The 25,976-nt window shown below is 44.6% G+C and overlaps 1 protein-coding gene across 6 annotated transcripts in view; it reads left to right on the top strand.

The window, feature by feature from the left end:
* The window catches only part of LOC106569760 (rho GTPase-activating protein 29), a 73,179-nt gene that overhangs the window by 15,137 nt on the left and 32,066 nt on the right, over positions 1-25,976 (top strand). For 4 of the 6 annotated variants that reach the window (XM_045694490.1, XM_045694488.1, XM_045694489.1 and 1 more), the window contains 7 exons: positions 8,453-8,650; positions 16,689-16,785; positions 17,207-17,279; positions 17,446-17,506; positions 24,975-25,124; positions 25,332-25,396; positions 25,569-25,679. In XM_045694490.1, the coding sequence (XP_045550446.1) occupies positions 8,453-8,650; positions 16,689-16,785; positions 17,207-17,279; positions 17,446-17,506; positions 24,975-25,124; positions 25,332-25,396; positions 25,569-25,679 (755 nt within the window). Of the gene's footprint in view, positions 1-8,452; positions 8,651-13,966; positions 14,696-14,843; positions 15,135-16,688; positions 16,786-17,206; positions 17,280-17,445; positions 17,507-24,974; positions 25,125-25,331; positions 25,397-25,568; positions 25,680-25,976 lie in introns of those variants that run through there. The other 2 variants (XM_045694491.1, XM_045694492.1) reach the window with 2 other exon arrangements.

The following is a 25,976-nucleotide window of genomic DNA, read 5'->3' as shown; positions in this document are numbered from 1 at the left end:
AGGAGAGGATCAGACTGCTGGAGGAGAGGGTGAGGGGGATGGAGGAGAGGGTGAGGGGGGATGGAGGAGAGGGTGAGGGGGATGGAGGAGAGGGAGAGGATCAGACTGCTGGAGGAGAGGGTGAGGGGGATGCCGTGTGACAGAGAACAACCCACGAGAGGTGACCACCCCCGCAGAGAAGCCAGCAGAACAGCCCACCTCAGCTCACAACAAAAGTGACGACACCACAGCAGAACAGTCCACCCCAGACCCTGACCATAGCGTCGACATCATAGCAGAACAGACAAATGAAGAACCCCAAGCCCAGTTGAAATATATACAAGAAAAAAAATGTTTTCCCAAACACAGTGTGTCTAAACTCTGGTGTCCCTAGACCCAGCGCAACCTAGACCCAGCGCAACCTAGACCCAGCGCACCCTAGACCCAGCGCACCCTAGACCCAGCGCACCCTAGACCCAGCGCAACCTAGACCCAGCGCAACCTAGACCCAGCGCATAAAAAAGAAGGAACAGCTCGTCAGAAATCAGCTCAATATAATTGAAGAATCCATAGAATCTAACCACTTCTGGGAAAATTGGGAAACACTGAACAAACAACAACATGAAGAGTTATCTATCCAAAATGGAGATGTGTGGATAAACCACTTATCCAATCTTTTTGACCCTATAACAAGAATCAAACAGCAAAAACATATACATGATCAAATACAAATCTTAGAATCAACTATAAAAGATTACCAGAACCCACTGGATTCTCCAATTACATTGAATGAACTACAGGACAAAATACAAACCCTCCAACCCAAAAAGGACTGTGGTTTTGATGGTATCCTTAATGAAATGATAAAATATACAGACAACAAATTCCAATTGGCTATGCTTCAACTCTTTAACATCATCCTTAGTTCTGGCTTCTTCCCCAATATTTGGAACCAAGGACTGATCACCCCAATCCACAAAGGTAGAGACAAATTTGACCCCAATAACTACCGTGGGATATGCGTCAACAGCAACCTTAGGAAAATCCTCTGCATTATCATTAACAGCAGACTCGTACATTTCCTCAGTGAAAACAATGTACTGAGCCAATGTCAAATTGGCTTTTTACCAAATTATCGTACGACAGACCACATTTTCACCCTAATTGACAAACAAACCAAAACAAAGGCATAGTCTTCTCATGCGTTGTTGATTTCAAAAAAGCTTTCGACTCAATTTGGCATGAGGGTCTGCTATACAAATTGATGGAAAGTGTTGTTGGGGGAAAAACATACGACATTATAAAATCCATGTACACAAACAACAAGTGTGCGGTTAAAACAGGCAAAAAACACACATTTCTTGCCACAGGGCTGTGGGGTGAGACAGGCTCTGTTCACAAACACACCCCACAGAGCCCCAGGACAGCAACACAATTAGACCCAACCAAATCATGAGAAAACAAAAAGATAATTACTTGACACATTGGAAAGAATTAACAAAAAAACAGCAAACTGGAATGCTATTTGGCCCTAAACAGAGAATACACAGTGGCAGAATACATGACCACTGTGACTGACCCAAAAAAAGGAAAGCTTTGACTATGTACACACTCAGTGAGCATAGCCTTGCTATTGAGAGAGGGCGCTGTAGGCAGACCTGGCTCTCAAGAGAAGACAGGCTATGTGCACACTGCCCACAAAATGAGGTGTAAACTGAGCTGCACTTCCTAACCTCCTGCCCAATGTATGACAATATTAGAGGCACATATTTCCCTCAGATTACACAGATCCACAAAGAATTAGAAAACAAACCCGATTTTGATAAACTTCCATATCTACTGGGTGAAATACCACAATGTGTCATCACAGCAGCAAGATTTGGGACCGGTTGCCACAAGAAAAGATCAACCAGTGAAGAACAAACACCATTGTAAATACAACACATATTTGTGTTCATTTATTTTCACTTTTGTACTTTAACCATTTGCACATCGTTACAACACTGTATATATACATAATATGACATTTGTAACGTCTTTATTCTTTTGGAACTTATGTGAGTGTAATGTTTACTGTTGAATTTTTATTGTTTATTTCACTTTTGTTTATTATCTACTTCACTTGCTTTGGCAATGTTAACATATGTTTCCCATGCCAATAAAGCCCCTTGAATTGAATTGAATTGAGAGAGAGAGACAGGCAGATATGGAGAGACAGAGACAGAGAAACAGGGAGGGAGAGAGACAGGGAGGGAGAGAGACAGGGAGGGAGAGAGACAGGGAGAGAGAGATGGGCAGACAGGGAGAGACGGAGAGAATGACTGTTCATTTTTGTTTATTTCACTTGTTTATTATCTATTTCACTTGTTTTGGCAAAGTAAACATGTTTCCCATGGCAATAAAGCCCTTCAATTGAAATTTAATTGACAGGGAGACAGGGATAGAGAGAGAGAGAGACAGGGATAGAGAGAGAGAGAGACAGGGATAGAGAGAGAGAGACAGGGATAGAGAGAGAGAGACAGGAAGAGAGACACAGGGATAGAGGGATAGAGGGAGAGAGAGAGAGAGAGAGACGGGATAAATCCTAAACAACATTCTAGGTCTACCTTTAGGCTTACTAGTTACTTCTGTGAAGCTGTATTATCCTCCCTCCTCATGAGGGACAGAAATTAGAAAATATCTTAAAGATATGTTGAATGACAAGACACTAGGCAATATTTATTAAACTTACAGAGGGAAAATAATGAAATGAAATCTAAATGTTATGATATTAGTCGACTAATAGCAGAGAATGTTTGACCAGAAATCAAGCCTTTTTGCTTATTTCTAATTTTAGGAAAAATGTATATGTAACTTAATATAAAAAAATATATATACTTTTCATTTTACACCTAATGGGAGGGGTGCCTATGAACTTCAGATGTTGTTGGTTGATGGGTCCTTTTACATGGAACTTTAATACCCCTTTATGTTAAATGACACACCATGAAAGGCATAACTCAAGGTCATTTATAGTCTAGTTATGAGTTCATTATAACATTGCAAAATCAATCATTTTTTTCTCAGAAAGTCAAGAGGTTTTTCCTCTTAGTCAGCAAAGCAATAATAGTCCAGCCAATTCAGGGATGGAATTGCATTCCTATAGAGACATGAGCAAACCTCAACTCTGGTTAACATCGAGACTACTCCCTTCGAAGAGGAGGGGTGTGTGTCGGGTACGTTGAGCAGAGGATCAAGTTGAGAGGCATGGCCTAGTCTGGGGGTAAACAAACCAAATATTGAATTGCATTCCTGTGGACGGAGGACTTCCATGTCCAATTGTACAGGAATGTAACTGGAATCGACCTCAACTCTGGTCAGGGTTTAGCCTAGCAGGCAGGGGTGTGGGGGGGGGTATCACCAAGGATCTGGGGATAAACAAACATTGGACAGACTGAGCGGGAAGCATGGCTGGCTTGGGGGTCAGATATCTCACTCGACACCAGCAAGGACACACACACACACACACAGAACCGAAAGACAAGGGGCCCTCGGTTGTGTCAGCAGGGGGTCTTCCTCTAAACAATATGGTGTAGAGACCAGCCCGGAGAGTTATAGTGACTAGTCCAGGGAATTATAGTGACTAGCCCAGATAGAGTTATAGTGACTAGTCCAGGGAATTATAGTGACTAGTCCAGATAGAGTTGTAGTGACTAGTCCAGGGAGTTGTAGTGACTAGTCCAGGGAGTTATAGTGACCAGTCCAAGAAACTACAGTGACTAGTCCAGGGAATTGTAGTGACTTGTCCAGAGAGATATAGTGACTAGTCCAACAAACTACAGTGACTAGTCCAGGGAGGTGTAGTGACTAGTCCATTGGGCTGTAGTGACTAGTCCAGGGAGTTGTAGTGACTAGTCCAGGGAGTTGTAGTGACTAGTCCAGGGAGTTGTAGTGACTAGTCCAGGGAGTTGTAGTGACTAGTCCAGGGAGTTGTAGTGACTAGTCCAGGGAGTTGTAGTGACTAGTCCATTGGGCTGTAGTGACTAGTCCAGGGAGTTGTAGTGACTAGTCCAGGGAGTTGTAGTGACTAGTCCAGGGAGTTGTATTGACTAGTCCAGGGAGTTGTATTGACTAGTCCAGGGAGTTGTATTGACTAGTCCAGGGAGTTGTATTGACTAGTCCAGGGAGTTGTAGTGACTAGTCCAGGGAGGTGTAGTGACTAGCCCAGGGAGTTGTAGTGACTAGTCCAGGGAGATGTAGTGACTAGTCCAGGGAGTTAAAGTGACTAGTCCAGAGAGTTATAGTGACTAGTTCAAGAAACTACAGTGACTAGTCCAGGGAATTGTAGTGACTAGTCCAGAGAGTTATAGTGACTAGTCCAAGAAACTACAGTGACTAGTCCAGGGAATTGTAGTGACTAGTCCAGAGAGATATAGTGACTAGTCCAACAAACTACAGTGACTAGTCCAGGGAGGTGTAGTGACTAGTCCATTGGGCTGTAGTGACTAGTCCAGGGAGTTGTAGTGACTAGTCCATTGGGCTGTAGTGACTAGTCCAGGGAGTTGTAGTGACTAGTCCAGGGAGTTATAGTGACTAGTCCAGGGAGTTGTAGTGACTAGTCCAGGGAGTTGTAGTGACTAGTCCAGGGAGTTGTAGTGACTAGTCCAGGGAGTTGTATTGACTAGTCCAGGGAGTTGTATTGACTAGTCCAGGGAGTTGTATTGACTAGTCCAGGGAGTTGTATTGACTAGTCCAGGGAGTTGTAGTGACTAGTCCAGGGAGGTGTAGTGACTAGCCCAGGGAGTTGTAGTGTCTAGTCCAGGGAGATGTAGTGACTAGTCCAGGGAGTTAAAGTGACTAGTCCAGAGAGTTATAGTGACTAGTTCAAGAAACTACAGTGACTAGTCCAGGGAATTGTAGTGACTAGTCCAGAGAGTTATAGTGACTAGTCCAAGAAACTACAGTGACTAGTCCAGGGAATTGTAGTGACTAGTCCAGAGAGATATAGTGACTAGTCCAACAAACTACAGTGACTAGTCCAGGGAGGTGTAGTGACTAGTCCATTGGGCTGTAGTGACTAGTCCAGGGAGTTGTAGTGACTAGTCCATTGGGCTGTAGTGACTAGTCCAGGGAGTTGTAGTGACTAGTCCAGGGAGTTATAGTGACTAGTCCAGGGAGTTGTAGTGACTAGTCCAGGGAGTTGTAGTGACTAGTCCAGGGAGTTGTAGTGACTAGTCCAGGGAGTTGTAGTGACTAGTCCAGGGAGTTGTAGTGACTAGTCCAGGGAGTTGCAGTGACTAGTCCAGGGAGTTGCAGTGACCAGCCCAGCCAAGGAGGGTGGGTGGGTGGAGGGTCAGCCAGTTTGTTATGTTTAAAGGTTTAGCCTTGCCAATTATCTCCCTTTCTTCCTTTAAATGGAACAGTAGAGCTGAGGGAGGAGAAGGGGAGGACGAGAAAGAGGAAGAATAGGAGGAGGAGGAGGAGGGTAGATTAGGCATAATTTTGTTTGACTAGAGGATGTTTCTCGGAAGACTTGTTTCTCTCAGCTGTACTCTTCTCGTGCGGAGTGCTAGCCTGTAAGATTCATCATGTTTCTGTGCTGGAAGTTTCACCATAAACTAGCAGCACTGTGTTTAAAAGCCCACCCGTTTCTGCATGCTGTGTTACTGATACTAAGGTGTGTCATGATGTCTGTAATGAACTGTTATTCAGGTTCATGAGTTCACTTCAACCACTTACACCTAAAATACTGAACATTTCCTCTGTATATGGGTGGATACCGTGTGTGTGTGTGTGTGTGTGTGTGTATGTGTGAGAGAGGGGAGGGAGGTAGTTTTCACTCCCCCTGTAATTCCCTTGCCTTTCCAATACATTCCGTCTCTTCTCCTCATCCTCCTAGTGCAGTGTGTCTGCAGAGGGCTAGGTAGAAAAACAAACCACTCTGGTGTTTCATATCGTCAGTCAGTCCTCGGTGAGACATGAACTCACCTACTGTCTAGTGCCAAGCCCAATCCCTAGACCCACAACAGATTACTATAGAACTAGGCTACTACTGATTACTCATCTTGCCAAGCCATAGGGTTGCGTCCCAAATGGCCACCCTATTCCCTACATAGTGCACTACTTTTGATGAGATCCCTATAGGTAATAGGGTCTCTTTTTTGAACACAGCCCAAGACCCACTACTGATTACTGCGCATAGAGACAAGAAAACATCCCCTCCCGTTTCAGCTGTTTCTGCCCACTGTGTAGCTGTCAACAACCCTGTCAGAATTCAGGGGAGATCCATCAAGACGGTTTGTAGTGAAAGGATAACACAGGGGAGATCCATCAAACTGTTCATATTGAAAGGATAACACAGGGGAGATCCATCAAACTGTTCATATTGAAAGGATAACACAGGGGAGATCCATCAAACTGTTCATAGTGACAGGATAACACGGGAGATCCATCAAACTGTTCATATTGAAAGGATAACACAGGGGAGATCCATCAAACTGTTCATAGTGACAGGATAACACAGGGGAGATCCGTCAAACTGTTCATAGTGAAAGGATAACACGGGAAATCCATCAAACTGTTCATATTGAAAGGATAACACAGGGGAGATCCATCAAACTGTTCATAGTGAAAGGATAACACAGGGGAGATCCATCAAACTGTTCATATTGAAAGGATAACACAGGGGAGATCCATCAAACTGTTCATAGTGAAAGGATAACTCAGGGGAGATCCATCAAACTGTTCATAGTGACAGGATAACACAGGGGAGATCCGTCAAACTGTTCTTAGTGACAGGATAACACAGGGGAGATCCGTCAAACTGTTCATATTGACAGGATAACACAGGGGAGATCCATCAAACTGTTCATAGTGAAAGGATAACACAGGGGAGATCCATCAAACTGTTCATAGTGACAGGATAACACAGGGGAGATCCATCAAACTGTTCATAGTGAAAGGATAACACAGGGGAGATCCATCAAACTGTTCATAGTGACAGGATAACACAGGGGAGATCCGTCAAACTGTTCATAGTGACAGGATAACACAGGGGAGATCCATCAAACTGTTCATAGTGAAAGGATAACACAGGGGAGATCCATCAAACTGTTTATAGTGACAGGATAACACGGGAGATCCATCAAACTGTTCATATTGAAAGGATAACACAGGGGAGATCCATCAAACTGTTCATAGTGACAGGATAACACAGGGGATGGTTTGTAGTGAAAGGATAACACGGGAGATCTGTCAAACTGTTCATAGTGAAAGGATAACACAGGGGAGATCCATCAAACTGTTCATAGTGAAAGGATAACACAGGGGAGATCCATCAAACTGTTTGTAGTGACAGGATAACACGGGAGATCCATCAAACTGTTCATATTGAAAGGATAACACAGGGGAGATCCATCAAACTGTTCATAGTGACAGGATAACACAGGGGAGATCCATCAAGATGGTTTGTAGTGAAAGGATAACACGGGAGATCCGTCAAACTGTTCATATTGAAAGGATAACACAGGGGAGATCCATCAAACTGTTCATAGTGAAAGGATAATTCAGGGGAGATCCGTCAATACAGTTTGTAGTGAAAGGATAACACAGGGGAGATCCGTCAAACTGTTCATAGTGAAAGGATAACACAGGGGAGATCCATCAAACTGTTCATAGTGAAAGGATAACACAGGGGAGATCCTCTGTATTAGTACTAGCCTATCACCTGACTGGTTAGTAGAGGCCAATTACTTAACCTAATCATCACTTGTTGCTCTGTACAGTGAGATATTGTGTTACTGTTTAAAACAAAACAAGGCCATTTTTTTTTTACTAGTTGGCTAAAGTGGAATAGAGCAGTTGCATTACAAACATCTTCTCTCAACCACAACTATTTTAGTTTCCTGCCTTACACAACCCCAGTCCAGAGACAGAGAGACAGATATCTACATACTCACTCCATTATTGCTGTCCCTAATGTTGGTGTTGGTAAAATAAACACAAAAAAAAGAATGCCATGCTTTGCATTCTCTCTGCCAATGGGTGACCTACGGGTCACAATGTAACAGGTCGTAGTTCTGATCCCTCACAGATATGGCTGATTATGTAGTCTAGAATCTATAGTTGTTGAAATTCCAAACTTTTCTAATTTTTTTTCTCCAAACGAACATATTTTTCTATTCGTACTTTAATTCACTAGAAAACAGTTAGACCTAACAGGCTGATGGTGAGCACCTGTCCTTTAGGCTTCTCAGTGAGGAACCATGATGCACCTGACATATTTAGGAGTTTGCACTTGGTGACTGTGGTGCAATCGTTATTGTTTTAGATTTATTTTCTATGTTAATATACTTACTTGACAGATCTGTTATTCTTTCTCATCTTTTCCTGAAAGCCAAGACGGCTATGGCGACTATGTAAATTGGTATTATATTCTGTTTTTAATAAAAATGTTACTTGACAGATCTGTTTCTCTCCTTGTCCTCTCTTCCAGAAAGCCAAGAGGGACTCCCTCAGCGGGTACAGGAGCGGTTGGTCTCTCTTCCAGAAAGCCACGAGGGACTCACTCAGCGGGTACAGGAGCGGTTGAGGGAGCTGCTCCGTGTTCTCAAGTCTGTCATCGGCAAACACCAGACCCTCAACTCTGTAGACATCCTCAGGGCTGCCGGCACCGTCATCGATAAGGTCAAAGGTTAGTATCCTCTCATCCGCACATCTTTTCATTAAGTATATACTCGACAAAAAAAGGCCCTTTTTCAGGACCCTGTCTTTCAAAGATAATTTGTAAAAATCCAAATAACTGCACAGATCTTCATTGTAAAGGGTTTAAACACTGTTTCCCATGCTTGCTCAATGAACCATAAACAATTAATGAACATGCACCTGTGGAATGGTCGTTAGAACACTAACAGCTTACAGACGGTAGACAGTGAAGGTCACAGTTATGAAAACTTAGAACACTAAAGAGGCCTTTCTACTGACTGAAAAACACCAAAAGAAAGATGCCCAGGGTCCCTGCTCATCTGTGTGAACGAGCCTTAGGCATGCTGCAAGGAGGCATGAGGACTGCAGATGTGGCCAGGGCAATAAATTGCAATGTCCGTACTGTGAGATGCCTAAGACAGAGCTACAGGGAGACATGACGGACAACTGATCGTCCTCGCAGTGGCAGACCATGTGTAACAACACCTGCACAGGATCGGTACATCCGAACATTACACCTGCGGGACAGGTACAGGATGGCAACAACAACTGCCCGAGTTACACCAGGAATGCACAATCCCTCCATCAGTGCTCAGACTGTCCACAATAGGCTGAGAGAGGCTGGACTGAGGGCTTGTAGGCCTGTTGTAAGGCAGGTCCTCACCAGACATCACCGGCAACAATGTCGCCTAGGGGCACAAACCTACCGTCGCTAGACCAAACAGGACTGGCAAAAAGTGCTCATCACTGACGAGTCGCGGTTTTGTCTCACCAGGGGTGATGGTCGGATTGGCGTTTATCGTCGAAGGAATGAGTGTTACACCGAGGCCTGTACTCTGGAGCGGGATCGATTTGGAGGTGGAGGGTCCGTCATGGTCTGGGGCGGTGTGTCACAGCATCATCGGACTGAGCTTGTTGTCATTGCAGGCAATCTCAACGCTGTGCGTTACAGAGAAGACATCCTCCTCCCTCATGTGGTACCCTTCCTGCAGGCTCATCCTGACATGACCCTCCAGCATGACATTGCCACCAGCCATACTGCTCGTTCTGTGCGGGATTTCCTGCAAGAAGAGCCCGGATCTCAATCCCATTGAGCACGTCTTGGACCTGTTGGATTGGAGGGTGAGGGCTAGGGCCATTCCCCCCAGAAATGTCCGGGAACTTGCAGGTGCCTTGGTGGAAGAGTGGGGTAACATCTCACAGTAAAAACTGGCAAATCTGGTGCAGTCCATGAGGAGGAGATGCACTGCAGTACTTATTGCAGCTGGTGGCCACACCAGATACTGACTGTTACTTTTGATTTTGACCCTCCCCCCTTTCTTCAGGGACACATTATTCCACTTCTGTTAGTCACATGTCTGGAACTTGTTCAGCTTATGTCTCAGTTGTTGAATCTTGTTATGGTCATACAAATATTTACACATGTTAAGTTTGCTGAAAATAAACGCAGTTGACAGTGAGAGGATGTTTCTTTTTTTTTTGCTGAGTTTATATTCTTTATTTTATTGATATAGGAAAGGTAGGAGAAATTGAGTCAGAAGAGAAGTTTCTGTCCCATGCTGCCTCCGATAGCCTGGGCTGTACATACAGGCCATCTCATGCACACTTCTGATTGGCTCTTCTGAGATATCCATACTTCTGATTGGCTCTTCTGAGATGTGACTTTCTCCAACAGTACTTTTGATTGTTCAAGATATTTAAAGCCTATATATCATGCTCAGCAAGTATATTTTTTTGAAAAAAATAATTTACACAACAGTTTCATTCACATACCGAGATTGGCTCTGAAAAGATTCAAATGTTCATTGGGAAAAATCTATCTAGGAAGATGTCCTTTTGAGTGCGTTGGGACGCGTCTGTTAGAAGTATCACTCAGCCTAATATTACTTCTGAAAGTATGTTATGATGTGACAAGAACTGATCATTGTCTGTACGGTGCCACGCTGACAAAGGAACCCACAGTTTCTACTTTCTTGTCTCTTGTCCTGAAACCCAGAGAATTTCTGTACACTCCCAAGACAATGGACAATAAAGTATTTTTCTTCTTCTTCAGTCTACCTAAACGATTAGCTACAAACCAGAGGAATCTCAACTCTGCTGTTTTTTTATCTGCCAGAAATGTGATCTTTCCTATAAGGGGGGAGATTCTTCATTTGGCTTCAGCACAAGAATGTTCCAGAACAGTGTAGAACTGGGTCCCAATTGGCCCCCTATTCTCTACATAGTCCTATGGGCCTTGGTCAAAAGTAGTTCACTATTTAGGGAATCCTGTTGTAGCTGTCCTAGGATTTGACATTCCAGCTTCATGCGGCGGTTGGCGTGGCCTTCTCGAAATGTGTGTGACGGCCAAACGTGTTCCCATGCAGCGCCATTCTTAGTTCCTTTATGGGTGACTCAAACACACACACACACACACACACACACACACACACACACACACACACACACACACACACACACACACACACACACACATTGACTCACTGTCAGACAGATAGATGCCTGTCTCTGATCTGAGCATCATTCTGACCCAGAATGCATCTCCCTCATGTTGACAGTGAGAGGTGCTTCAAAATATGCTCAGAATGCAGAAAGGGAACCAAGAAGAAGGAATCGTCATCACCATGGAAACAAGGCATCCTGTCAGGTGTTTTTCTTCAGTTCGTTCACTAGACCCTCAGGTAGTGAATGTCACTCTAGTGCAGAGATATTCAAAGTCAGGGTCGGGACCCGGGAACTGCAGTGGGGTCACCCAAAAAAAAGATACAAAATGTTATAAATTGGAACCAAATAATAAGAGTACAAACGTTTTTGAGAAAGATAATACATTATTTTTTTATTTTTTGGGAGTAAATGTGTTTATTGGTTTCTTTTCATTTTGATGAGAGATGAAAATGTAATGAATTGAAGATTATTTGTTGATGTAAAAATGAAAATGTACCGATTTTAAGGTCATTAGATTTGGGGTCGCAAGAAATTATTGGGGAAAAAATGGGGTCACTAGACATTCTGACGGAAAGAATGGGGTCCCCACACATTCTGACGGAAAGAATGGGGTCCCCACACATTCTGACGGAAAGAATGGGGTCTCTTCACGCTTTTACACTGTTTTTATGACGTAAAGATCCTTTCAATGCACAACAACATCTGATGGAAACATACACAGCAGCATTCCCAAAGTGAAATCTATTGTCGTGTTGACTATACAGTACTTTATAGTCCTGCCTCTTCAGATCTGGGCCCGTATTTACAAAGCGTCTCAGAATAGGAGTGCTGATCTAGGATCAGTTGTATTTATTTTTATTATAATGAATCAGATTAGATGGAAAAGGAAGAACCTGATCCTTGCTCATTGAAAGCACAAATCTGACCTAAGCTTTCTCTCCCCTGGTCATCTTCCAGACACTGGTCTGAACATTTGTTTTCCACCTCTCTCTCTCTCTGCTGTTTCTCTTTGCTGTCTCTCTCTGCTCTCTTCTCTCTCTGCTCTCTCTCTCTGCTCTCTCTCTCTCTGCACCGTCTTCTCTCTCTGCTCTCTTCTCTCTCTTCTCTCTCTTCTCTCCTCTCTCTGCTCTCTCTGCTCTCTTCTCTCTCTGCTCTCTTCTCTCTCTTCTCTCTCTTCTCTCTCTTCTCTCCTCTCTCTGCTCTCTTCTCTCTCTGCTCTCTTCTCTCTCTTCTCTCTCTTCTCTCCTCTCTCTGCTCTCTCTGCTCTCTTCTCTCTCTGCTCTCTTCTCTCTCTGCACTCACTTCTCTCTCTGCTCTCTCTGCTCTCTTCTCTCTCCTCTCTCTGCTCTCTCTTCTCTCTTCTCTCTCTTCTCTCTCTGCTCTCTCTTCTCTCTCTGCTCTCTTCTCTCTCTTCTCTCTCTGCTCTCTCTTCTCTCTCTGCTCTCTCTTCTCTCTCTTCTCTCTCTGCTCTCTCTTCTCTCTCTGCTCTCTTCTCTCTCCTCTCTCTTCTCTCTCTTCTCTCTCTGCTCTCTTCTCTCTCTGCTCTCTCTCTGCTCTCTCTCTGCTCCCTTCTCTGCTCTCTTCTCTCTCTGATCTCTTCTCTCTGCTCTTTCTCTCTGCTCTCTTCTCTCTCTTTTTGCTCTCTCTTTGCTCTCTCTCTATTTGCTCTCTCTGCTCTATTTGCTCTCTCTGCTCTGCTCTCTGCTCTCTCTCTGCTCTATTTGCTCTCTCTGCTCTCTCTTTCTGCTCTCTTGCTCTCTCTCTCTCTCTCTGCTCTCTCTCTCTCTCTCTTTGCTCTCTCTCTCTCTATTTGCTCTCTCTCTGCTCTCTTTGCTCTCTGCTCTCTTTGCTCTCTGCTCTCTTTGCTCTCTGCTCTCTCTGCTCTCTTTGGTCTCTGCTCTCTCTGCTCTCTGCTCTCTCTGCTCTTTTCTCTCTTCTCTCTGCTCTCTATTTTCTCTCTGCTCTCTCTGCTCTCTTCTCTCTCTGCTCTCTTCTCTCTGCTCTCTCTGCGCTCTGCTCTCTCTTCTCTCTCTGGCCTCTCTCTTCTCTCTCTGCTCTCTCGTCTCTCCTCTCTCTTCTCTCTCTGCTCTCTTCTCTCTCTGCTCTCTCTCTCTGCTCTCTCTCTGCTCCCTTCTCTGCTCTCTTCTCTCTCTGATCTCTTCTCTCTGCTCTTTCTCTCTGCTCTCTTCTCTCTCTTTTTGCTCTCTCTTTGCTCTCTCTCTGCTCTCTTCTCTTTCTGCTCTCTCTTTGCTCTCTCTCTATTTGCTCTCTCTGCTCTCTCTCTGCTCTATTTGCTCTCTCTGCTCTCTTCTCTTTCTGCTCTCTTGCTCTCTCTCTCTATTTGCTCTCTCTCTCTCTATTTGCTCTCTCTCTGCTCTCTCTCTCTCTGCTCTCTCTGCTCTCTCTCTCTCTTTGCTCTCTCTCATCTCTATTTGCTCTCTCTCTCTGCTCTCTTTGCTCTCTCTGCTCTCTCTCTCTCTCTTTGTGACCCTTTCCTGAGCCTATTCTGCCATTATTGGATCCCCTGTTATCATATGCAAATGAGCCCAGAATTGGTCGATAGTGTACACCTGACAATAAAAATAAGTGGTACCTACCAAAGACAGAATGACCCGTCGTTAAACACTTTCCCTCACTAAGAAACACACTGCACCGGCTCATTGTGGTCACTGAGTGTTCTCATGCAGTGAGGGGAAAGGAATGTAACAATGGCTCCTGGCCCGGCCTTGAATAATGCAGTTCCCGTATTTGTCGGGTTGTGATTGGTGGCAGCCAGCGCTGGGATCATTGTTGTAGAACTGTAGGATATCCTGAGGAAGACGCTCAACGCTCAACGCTCCGGGCCTCCTACAGCACAGCAGCATTCAGGGGCAGGGCCAAGAGGCACCTCTATATACTTCTCTTCCACCCCATTGGTCTCCTGAGGTGCTGCCCTGGCCTGGCCTGGAACGTGGGTTAACGTGGGCTGTGGGTTGCTCCCTCCTCTCCAACCCCCTTCCGAAGGTACCAGTAGACAAGAATGTATTTGCAGAGGGACTGAACATCAACAATGACAAACATCAACAGAGATTCATTTGACTTTTAGTTTTAGTTTTGTGTTGGTTGGTTGGTTGGTTAGTCATCCCTCCTGCATTATCAGGAACAAGTGGAAGTGTTTAAGAAAGGGTTTTGAAGAGAAGACTGCTCTGCTGTATTGGGAGGGGAGAGAAGACTGCTCTGCTGTACTGGGAGTGAAGAGAAGACTGCTCTGCTGTACTGGGAGTGAAGAGAAGACTGCTCTGCTGTACTGGGAGTGAAGAGATGACTGCTCTGCTGTACTGGGAGTGAAGAGAAGACTGCTCTGCTGTACTGGGAGTGAAGAGAAGACTGCTCTGCTGTACTGGGAGTGAAGAGAAGACTGCTCTGCTGTACTGGGAGTGAAGAGAAGACTGCTCTGCTGTACTGGGAGGGGAGAGGAAACTAAGTCAACAACACTGTGGTTCAGACTTCATGGCTGAGCCACCACGACAGAACCAGGAGGTTATCAGAGTGTTAGCTGAGATTGATTGACTGTGCAGGCGGGACAGGTGACTAGAAAGAAACAGACGGGGTAAGTTTTACGATGGTCGTTTGAAGATTTTCTCAGTGTCGTCGACGAGTTTAAGCTGCCTGAGTCGTTTCCTGTGGCGGGGAGACAGGAAGTGAAGTTGGATTTCTGTCTTCTCTCTTTCTCTCTCTCTCTCTCTCCTCTCTCTCTCTCTCTCTCTCTCTCTGTCTTTCTCTTGGGCTGCTTTCTGCAAATGTCCTCTTGCTTACTGAACTGAACTGTTTCCTGTGTGAGAAAGCTAACGTGCGCCGACGTCTTCTCGAAGATTCGTCGACACTTTGTTGCCCAAAAAGCGATTGGACAGCATATTACCGAAATGCTAACAGGAAGGGAAATATGGCTATAATGTTGACAGGCTCAGTGACTATGTGACATGTGTTGAAGAGGATTGATTGACAAATTGTAAACCTATATTACCACAGGATAATCGATTGGATAGATGGTTTGTTTTGCACCATTCTCTTCTACTCTTCAAAAAAGATTTTCAATGCATTTTTTTGGACACACAGAAAGATGGCCCAAATGGACATCCTTGACTGTATTCCTGTTAGTCTCTATGTACTGTATGTCTATATCAGTGTGTTTTAACAACCTTGACTGTGTTACTGTTAGTTTCTATGTACTGTATGTCTATATCAGTGTGTTTTAACAACCTTGACTGTGTTACTGTTAGTTTCTATGTACTGTATGTCTATATCAGTGTGTTTTAACAACCTTGACTGTGTTCCTGTTAGTCTCTATGTACTGTATGTCTATATCAGTGTGTTTTAACGATTTTGCCCAGTTTATCGTTGAAAGGGACCATCCCTGAATGGTACCATCACACTGATAACCAGCTTTCTGGTTTCCATCACTGTTTCCTCACTATCTGCTCCCCAACAGAAAGATAGGAAGTTATGAAATGTAGCCTATTTTTAAACCTAGACCCTAGTGAATTAATGAATGGCTGTTCATTTAATTCAATCAGCACAATGAATGAAGTCATTCTACTGTGTTGACATAATGGGACGATCGTGCTACTTGTTATGACTGTGTTGACATAATAGGACGACCATGCTACTTGTTATGACTGTGTTGACATAATGGGACGACCGTGCTACTTGTTCTGACTGTGTTGACATAATAGGACGACCGTGCTACTTGTTATGACTGTGTTGACATAATAGGACGACCGTGCTACTTGTTCTGACTGTGTTGACATAATAGGACGACCGTGCTACTTGTTCTGACTGTGTTGACATAATAGGACGACCGTGCTACTTGTTATGACTGTGTTGACATAATAGGACGACCGTGCTACTTTTTCTGACTGTGTTTATCTAATAGGACGACCGTGCTACTTGTTATGACTATGTTGCTCTAATAGGACGACCGTGCTACTTGTTATGACTGTGTTTATCTAATGGGACGACTGTGCTACTTGTTCTGACTGTGTTGACATAATAGGACGACCGTGCTACTTGTTATGACTATGTTGCTCTAATAGGACGACCGTCCTACTTGTTATGACTGTGTTGACATAATAGGACGACCGTGCTACTTGTTCTGACTGTGTTGCTCTAATAGGACGACCGTGCTACTTGTTATGACTGTGTTGCTCTAATAGGACGACCGTGCTACTTGTTATGACTGTGTTGCTCTAATAGGACGACCGTGCTACTTGTTATGACTGTGTTTATCTAATGGGACGACCGTGCTACTTGTTCTGACTGTGTTTATCTAATGGGACGACCGTGCTACTTGTTCTGACTATGTTGATATAATAGGACGGCCGTGCTACTTGTTATGACTGTGTTGACATAATAGGACGACCGTGCTACTTGTTATAACTGTGTTGTGTGTGTTGGTATGTCTGACATACGGCTCCGTTGTGTGTTCTAGCTTTATGACCAGGCTAACTCTACGACTGCTTTTGTTGCCTGTTTGCTGGCTGTTGATGAATGTGATTTGGTCTCTGGTTGAAGTTTTCATGTAGGTTTTTATCACTTTCCAACAGGCATTAACTTCAAGGAAGTGAACCAAGAAAACAAAAAGGCTATATTTGGCGAGATATACACGTCCATTGACAGTTTGGCATTCACATTTGGCAATGTGTGAGTACGACGTTTGTTTACCTTTCAACACTGTTGGCTTTGAGTGTCTCTTGTCACAGAGCCAGGGATTTAACCAGGGATTGTGGGAAAGATTTAGGCCTAAGCCTACTAACAGTCAAAAGACCATTACTTTCTTGTAAACAGTACAATTAATGAAAAGGTTAATATTTACTATGTCACCACATTAACGTTTTATTTCATCCAAACTGAGCATTGTTACTTGATGGTATAAATAAATATGTAAGAACTTTTAGTGTTTTACACTTATCTTTACACTATGGTCTTGGACACTAGACATTGTTATGTAATGGCATAGATATGTTATAATCTTTAGTCTCTGATCTTTAGTTTCGTTAGTCTTGCTCACTTGCTCACTTGATGTTGTTATTTATGACAACTCGTCCTCTCTCTCTCTCCTCAGAGTGTCTGACTTCCTTATGGGAGATGTGGACAGCCAATCAGGGTTGGGGATCCCCCAGACCAGGAGAAGCAGGGTAAGCCAATCAGGACTCACACATCAAGGGTGCATTCAGAATGCTTGAAATGTAGGCTGAACAGTGTTGAGTTGAATGTTTAGTTTACTGAACTGTATCAGTAGAGTATATAGAAGAGCAATATGTTGGTAGAGTATAAAATATATGTATTTTGTTTCATTTCTAGTCTTTTGAGAACCTCTCTGTGGATTCTGGGGGGTATGTTTCAGAGAAGAAAGGCCTTGTGGGTAAGTTTCTCGCTTCCCTCCTTCCTCTTTCTCTTTCTTTTATTGTTTATCTTCTTTTCCCCTCCCTCTTCTTGTTTCTCTCTTCTTCTTGTTTCTCTTCATGTTTCTCTTCTTGTTTCTCTCTTCTTTTTTCACTCTTCTTGTTTCTCTCTTCTTCTTGTTTCTCTTCATGTTTCTCTTCTTGTTTCTCTCTTCTTTTTTCACTCTTCTTTTCCCCTCCCTCTTCTTGTTTCTCTCTTCTTCTTGTTTCTCTCTTCTTGTTTCACTCTTCTTCTTTTTTCACTCTTCTTGTTTCTCTCTTCTTCTTGTTTCTCTTCATGTTTCTCTTCTTGTTTCTCTCTTCTTTTTTCACTCTTCTTGTTTCTCTCTTCTTCTTGTTTCTCTTCATGTTTCTCTTCTTGTTTCTCTCTTCTTTTTTCACTCTTCTTGTTTCTCTCTTCTTCTTGTTTCACTCTTCTTCTTGTTTCACTCTTCTTGTTTCTCTCTTCTTCTTGTTTCTCTTCATGTTTCTCTTCTTGTTTCTCTTTTCTTCTTGTTTCACTCTTCTTGTGTCTCTTGTTTAACTTTTCTTCTTGTTTCTCTTCTTGTTTCACTCTTCTTCTTGTTTCACTCTTCTTGTTTCTCTCTTCTTCTTTTTTCTCTCCTTGTTTCACTCTTCTTGTTTCACTCTTCTTCTTGTTTCGCTTCATGTTTCTCTTGTGTCTCTTCTTGTTTCACTCCTCTTCTTGTTTCTCTCTTCTTCTTGTTTCTCTTCTTGTTTCTCTTTTTTCTTGTTTCACTCTTCTTGTTTCTCTCTTCTTCTTGTTTCTCTCTTCTTCTTGTTTCTCTCTTCTTGTTTCTCTCTTCTTCTTGTTTCTCTCTTCTTCTTGTTTCTCTCCTTGTTTCTCTCTTTTTGTTTCACTCTCCTTGTTTCTCTCCTCTTGTTTCTCTCTCTTCTTCTTTCGTCTTTCATCTGCACCAGGGACGGCGGCCCTGGTTGCCCGACTCCGTCGGGGTCTCAACTTACTGTTGACAGTTAGAATAGTAGAATACACAAGGTGCAATTATGAAATTGGCTTGTGCATAAGTAGTTTTTCTCATGTTATGTTAGTCACTGACAGTCACACAATGAGTCGCTCCGTGTCATTTCAGCAAGCCATAACACCCAGCCATGTCAGATTATTTTTGTAGTTAGAAACATATGATGATTATTCCTGCAACATTATTTTGTTGAAATTGAATTTGATCTCTTGAGAAATTAAGCTAATAGATTGCAACAAAATTGGCCCTTTTTTAATTTTTAGGACTCGCATAATATTAAATAAATATAGTACCCAACATCCGATTTGAACTAAACTTCTTTCTACCGTTGAGTAAGACATGAGCAATCCAACAAAATGCTCAAACGCCATCCAGCTTAGGGCTGGGACAGAAGAGGGTCACTAGACAGCCCACAGCGTGTTTACAGCTGGGACAGAAGAGGATCATTAGACAGCCCACAGCGTGTTTACAGCTGGGACAGAAGAAGGTCATTAGACAGCCCACAGCGTGTTTACAGCTGGGACAGAAGAGGATCATTAGACAGCCCACAGCATGTTTACAGCTGGGACAGAAGAAGGTCATTAGACAGCCCACAGCGTGTTTACAGCCGGGACAGAAGAAGGTCATTAGACAGCCCACAGCGTGTTTACAGCCGGGACAGAAGAGGATCATTAGACAGCCCACAGCGTGTTTACAGCCGGGACAGAAGAGGATCATTAGACAGCCCACAGCGTGTTTACAGCTGGGACAGAAGAGGGTCATTAGACAGCCCACAGCGTGTTTACAGCCGGGACAGAAGAGGATCATTAGACAGCCCACAGCGTGTTTACAGCTGGGACAGAAGAGGGTCATTAGACAGCCCACAGCGTGTTTACAGCTGGGACAGAAGAGGATCATTAGACAGCCCACAGCGTGTTTACAGCCGGGACAGAAGAGGATCATTAGACAGCCCACAGCGTGTTTACAGTGGGGACAGAAGAGGGTCATTAGACAGCCCACAGCGTGTTTACAGCTGGGACAGAAGAGGATCATTAGACAGCCCACAGCGTGTTTACAGCTGGGACAGAAGAGGGTCATTAGACAGCCCACAGCGTGTTTACAGCCGGGACAGAAGAGGGTCACTAGACAGCCCACAGCGTGTTTACAGCTGGGACAGAAGAGAATCATTAGACAGCCCACAGCGTGTTTACAGCTGGGACAGAAGAAGGTCATTAGACAGCCCACAGCGTGTTTACAGCCGGGACAGAAGAAGGTCATTAGACAGCCCACAGCGTGTTTACAGCTGGGACAGAAGAGGGTCACTAGACAGCCCACAGCATGTTTACAGCTGGGACAGAAGAGAGTCATTAGACAGCCCACAGCGTGTTTACAGCTGGGACAGAAGAGGGTCATTAGACAGCCCACAGCGTGTTTACAGCTGGGACAGAAGAGGGTCATTAGACAGCCCACAGCGTGTTTACAGCCGGGACAGAAGAGGGTCATTAGACAGCCCACAGCGTGTTTACAGCTGGGACAGAAGAGGGTCATTAGACAGCCCACAGCGTGTTTACAGCTGGGACAGAAGAGAGTCATTAGACAGCCCACAGCGTGTTTACAGCTGGGACAGAAGAAGGTCATTAGACAGCCCACAGCGTGTTTACAGCCGGGACAGAAGAGGGTCATTAGACAGCCCACAGCGTGTTTACAGCTGGGACAGAAGAGGGTCACTAGACAGCCCACAGCGTGTTTACAGCTGGGACAGAAGAGGGTCATTAGACAGCCCACAGCGTGTTTACAGCTGGGACAGAAGAAGGTCATTAGACAGCCCACAGCGTGTTTACAGCTGGGACAGAAGAGGATCATTAGACAGCCCACAGCGTGTTTACAGCCGGGACAGAAGAGGGTCATTAGACAGCCCACAGCGTGTTTACAGCTGGGACAGAAGAGGGTCATTAGACAGCCCACAGCGTGTTTACAGCTGGGACAGAAGAGGGTCATTAGACAGCCCACAGCGTGTTTACAGCTGGGACAGAAGAGGGTCATTAGACAGCCCACAGCGTGTTTACAGCTGGGACAGAAGAGGGTCATTAGACAGCCCACAGCGTGTTTACAGCTGGGACAGAAGAAGGTCATTAGACAGCCCACAGCGTGTTTACAGCTGGGACAGAAGAGGGTCATTAGACAGCCCACAGCGTGTTTACAGCTGGGACAGAAGAGGATCATTAGACAGCCCACAGCGTGTTTACAGCTGGGACAGAAGAAGGTCATTAGACAGCCCACAGCGTGTTTACAGCTGGGACAGAAGAAGGTCATTAGACAGCCCACAGCGTGTTTACAGCTGGGACAGAAGAGGGTCATTAGACAGCCCACAGCGTGTTTACAGCTGGGACAGAAGAGGGTCATTAGACAGCCCACAGCGTGTTTACAGCGGGGACAGAAGAGGGTCATTAGACAGCCCACAGCGTGTTTACAGCTGGGACAGAAGAGGGTCATTAGACAGCCCACAGCGTGTTTACAGCGGGGACAGAAGAGGATCATTAGACAGCCCACAGCGTGTTTACAGCTGGGACAGAAGAGGGTCATTAGACAGCCCACAGCGTGTTTACAGCTGGGACAGAAGAGGGTCATTAGACAGCCCACAGCGTGTTTACAGCTGGGACAGAAGAGGGTCATTAGACAGCCCACAGCGTGTTTACAGCTGGGACAGAAGATGATCATTAGACAGCCCACAGCGTGTTTACAGCTGGGACAGAAGAAGGTCATTAGACAGCCCACAGCGTGTTTACAGCCGGGACAGAAGAGGATCATTAGACAGCCCACAGCGTGTTTACAGCTGGGACAGAAGAGGGTCATTAGACAGCCCACAGCGTGTTTACAGCTGGGACAGAAGAAGGTCATTAGACAGCCCACAGCGTGTTTACAGCTGGGACAGAAGAAGGTCATTAGACAGCCCACAGCGTGTTTACAGCCGGGACAGAAGAGGATCATTAGACAGCCCACAGCGTGTTTACAGCCGGGACAGAATAGGGTCATTAGACAGCCCACAGCGTGTTTACAGCCGGGACAGAAGAGGGTCATTAGACAGCCCACAGCGTGTTTACAGCTGGGACAGAAGAGGGTCATTAGACAGCCCACAGCGTGTTTACAGCCGGGACAGAAGAGGATCATTAGACAGCCCACAGCGTGTTTACAGCTGGGACAGAAGAGGGTCATTAGACAGCCCACAGCGTGTTTACAGCTGGGACAGAAGAGGGTCATTAGACAGCCCACAGCGTGTTTACAGCTGGGACAGAAGAGGATCATTAGACAGCCCACAGCGTGTTTACAGCTGGGACAGAAGAGGGTCATTAGACAGCCCACAGCGTGTTTACAGCCGGGACAGAAGAGGGTCACTAGACAGCCCACAGCGTGTTTACAGCTGGGACAGAAGAAGGTCATTAGACAGCCCACAGCGTGTTTACAGCTGGGACAGAAGAAGGTCATTAGACAGCCCACAGCGTGTTTACAGCCGGGACAGAAGAAGGTCATTAGACAGCCCACAGCGTGTTTACAGCCGGGACAGAAGAAGGTCATTAGACAGCCCACAGCGTATGCAATATCCAGACTACCGTATCTTGTTGGGTGGAGGTGTGTGTGATCTGCAATTGCCCGTTTCATTTGGTATCCGTTGGGGCCAGCTTTGGGGCGGGATTCCGTTTCCCCCATAGTTGTTGCACCGAGAGTACCGACTGAAAAGGAATGTAACGTTATGACTATATCTACCGTTCCCTGGAGGTAAACGAGATACACCGCATGTTTGGCCCCGTGCCGCCCGCTTGTGGGCTCGGTGAAGGGTGTCTTGCCGGTTCCTGAGGAGGGACTGAATTGATGGAATGAATCCGAAGCCTCATGGGTTATCACCTGTGGAAGGCAGGGCATCCCAGCGAGGTGGGGGATTTCATTGGCCTTGTCAGGTGTAATTTTAGTTCTTCAATCGAAGTCGAAAGAGTACGGATCCCCCACAGTTGTGTCGTACCTCATTTCCCTCCTTCAGAGAACGGTAGTTATAGTGATAACGTTACGTTTTCAGCCTGGGCTGTGCTGTAGGGTTTTTTCCTCCAAAATAGCTGACATTCTTTAGCTGTTCAGAAATAGTTTTGTCTGAGAGATGGAAAACATGTGGTATCCACATGGCACCCTATTCCCTACATCACGTGGTTCGTAAAACAACAGCTGTAGACTAACAGGGAAATGATTACTGACGGGCCCTTCCCAACAATGACAATAGAAATATAATAAAATGAAGAATAAATGCACAATAAGAAACAATAACGTGGTTATATACAGGAAGTACCAGGTAATAACATGGCTATATACAGGGAGTACCAGGTAATAACATGACTATATACAGGGAGTACCAGGTAATAACATGACTATATACAGGAAGTACCAGGTAATAACATGGCTATATACAGGAAGTACCAGGTAATAACATGACTATATACAGGAAGTACCAGGTAATAACATGGCTATATACAGGAAGTACCAGGTAATAACATGACTATATACAGGGAGTACCAGGTAATAACATGGCTATATACAGGGAGTACCAGGTAATAACATGGCTATATACAGAGAGTATCAGGTAATAACATGGCTATATACAGAGAGTACCAGGTAATAACATGGCTATATACAGAGAGTACCAGGTAATAACATGGCTATATACAGAGAGTACCAGGTAATAACATGGCTATATACAGAGAGTACCAGGTAATAACATGGCTATATACAGGGAGTACCAGGTAATAACATGACTATATACAGGGAGTACCAGGTAATAACATGGCTATATACAGGGAGTACCAGGTAATAACATGGCTATATACAGGGAGTACCAGGTAATAACATGGCTATATACAGGGAGTACCAGGTAATAACATGGCTATATACAAGGAGTACCAGGTAATAACTTGGCTATATACACAGGGTACCAGTACCGAGTCAATGTGCATGGGTACGAGGTAATTGAGGTAGATATACATGTAGGTAGGGGTAAAATGACTAGACAACAGGATAGATAATAGACAGTAGCAGTAGTATACTGTAGGTCGGGGTAAATTATAGATAATAGACAGTAACAGCAGTATACTGTAGGTAGGGGTAAAGGATAGATAATAGACAGTAGCAGTAGTATACTGTAGGTAGGGGTAAAGGATAGATAATAGACAGTAACAGCAGTATACTGTAGGTAGGGGTAAAGGATAGATAATAGACAGTAACAGCAGTATACTGTAGGTAGGGGTAAAGGATAGATAATAGACAGTAACAGCAGTATATTAAGCTATACTGTAGGTAGGGGTAAAGGATAGATAATAGACAGTAACAGCAGTATACTGTAGGTAGGGGTAAAGGATAGATAATAGACAGTAACAGCAGTATACTGTAGGTAGGGGTAAAGTGATTAGGCAACAGGATAGATAATAGACAGTAGCCACCGTATATGTGAGAGGGGTCAATACAGATAGACCAGGTAGCTATTTGTTTAGATATTTAGCATTCTTATGGCTTATGGGTAGAAGCTGTTCAGGGTCCTGTTGGTTCCAGACTTGGTGCATTGGTACCAGCAGGAGAGAGAACAGTCTATGACTAGGGTGGCTGGAGTCTCAGACAATTTTTAGGGCCTTCCTGTCACCGCTTGGTATAGAGGTCATGGATGGCAGGGAGTTCGGCCCCAGTGATGCACTGGGCCGTACACACTACCCTCTGCAGCGCCTTGCGTTCGGAGGCCGAGCAGTTGCCATACCAGGCGGTGATGCAAACAGTCAGGATGCTCTCAATGATGCAGCTGTAGAACCTTTTGAGGATCTGAGGGCCCCATGCCGTTGTCGTGCCTTCTTCATGACTGTGTTTGTGGACCATATTAATTCCTTAGTGATGTGGACACAGGGGAGATTGTCATATGATGTTCTGATGTCAAGAAGTTGTTTTCGGTCATAGGAAATGATGGCGGAGAAATTATGAAAAGTTAAGATCAGCGTAAAAAAGAAAAAATACACGAAACAAGAATTGGTCAGTAGCTTGTAAAACATCTGCTATCAAATGTCTAGTTCACTTTATTAGTTAATCTCACATTAATGGACATGTAAGCTAGCCTCTGGGACTGAAACAGAGAAGTGGAACCCTGTGGAGAATTATTCTGACAATGTGTAGTACCTACCCTGACTTCATACAGTACTTACATGGGTCCAGAGTTTTTTGGTTAGGTCATGTGGTTAGGAAACCCCCCTGGGGAAAACAGTCATGTGTAATAACATTAGCAGGCTATTGCTTCAGTGTGACCTTTCCCCTAGGTGCAGATCGAGGATCAGCTTCCCCTCCCCAAATCCTAACCTTTAACCTTGACCATTAGTGGGGAAAATTGCAAAAAATGGACCCAAAATCAGCATATTTTCCGTCCTACCCTGATCCTCCTGTACTATCTCTCCAGGCCCAAAGGTGGCGCTGTCTAAAGAGGAGGAGGTTGACGTGATCCTGCAGAAGAACAACAGTGGGGTGGAGTCAGTTTTGCTCTATGCCAAGGCCTGGTCCAAGTACACCAAGGATCTGCTGGCTTGGGTCGACAAACGCCTGGGACTGGGTTAGTTCGACGCATACAGACAGACAGACAGACACACACACACGACAGACACACACACACACACACACACACACACACACACACACACACACACACACACACACACACACACACACACACACACACACACACACACACACATATATCCCTACAACCAACAATCAAATCACACATTCACACTGACTTATCTAATATGTCTTCCCCCAGACATTGAATGTGCCAAAAGTTATGCCAAAATGGCCGAATCTGCAAAGACGCTTGCGAGTCAACAGGTAATCATTGTTTTGACTGATTTTTAAGAATAGTCACACAAACACATACCACAGACATAAAATGTAAGCTTTAAAAACTGAACATATAGATTAAAACAAGTTAACCCTCTTCAACTCACAGTGCACACATCAAAATAGAATGTGACTACCAATATGTCCGTCTGGCCCACAGGACTACATGCCGTTCAGAGATATCTATATTTCTACGTTTAAGAATGACATTGAGTACAGCCAACTCCTCCTGCAGACTGCCACTGCCCTGCAGACCAACAAATTCATACAGGTACGAATGGCAGTCTTTATAGGTGTCATTGGCAGTCTTTATAGGTGTCGATGACAGTCTTTATAGGGGTCAATGACAGTCTTTATAGGGGTCCTATGACAGTCTTTATAGGGGTCAATGCCAGTCTTTATAGGGGTCCTATCACAGTCTTTATAGGGGTCAATGACAGTCTTTATAGGGTCAATGACAGTCTTTATAGGGGTCAATGACAGTCTTTATAGGGGTCAATGACAGTCTTTATAGGGGTCAATGACAGTCTTTATAGGAGTCAATGACAGTCTTTATAAGGGTCAATGA

This window comes from Salmo salar, chromosome ssa14, assembly GCF_905237065.1.
Source record: "Salmo salar chromosome ssa14, Ssal_v3.1, whole genome shotgun sequence".
Lineage (NCBI taxonomy): Eukaryota > Metazoa > Chordata > Actinopteri > Salmoniformes > Salmonidae > Salmo > Salmo salar.
Note: the sequence above shows the minus strand (reverse complement) of the source record. Positions and strands in the feature narration are given on the sequence as shown.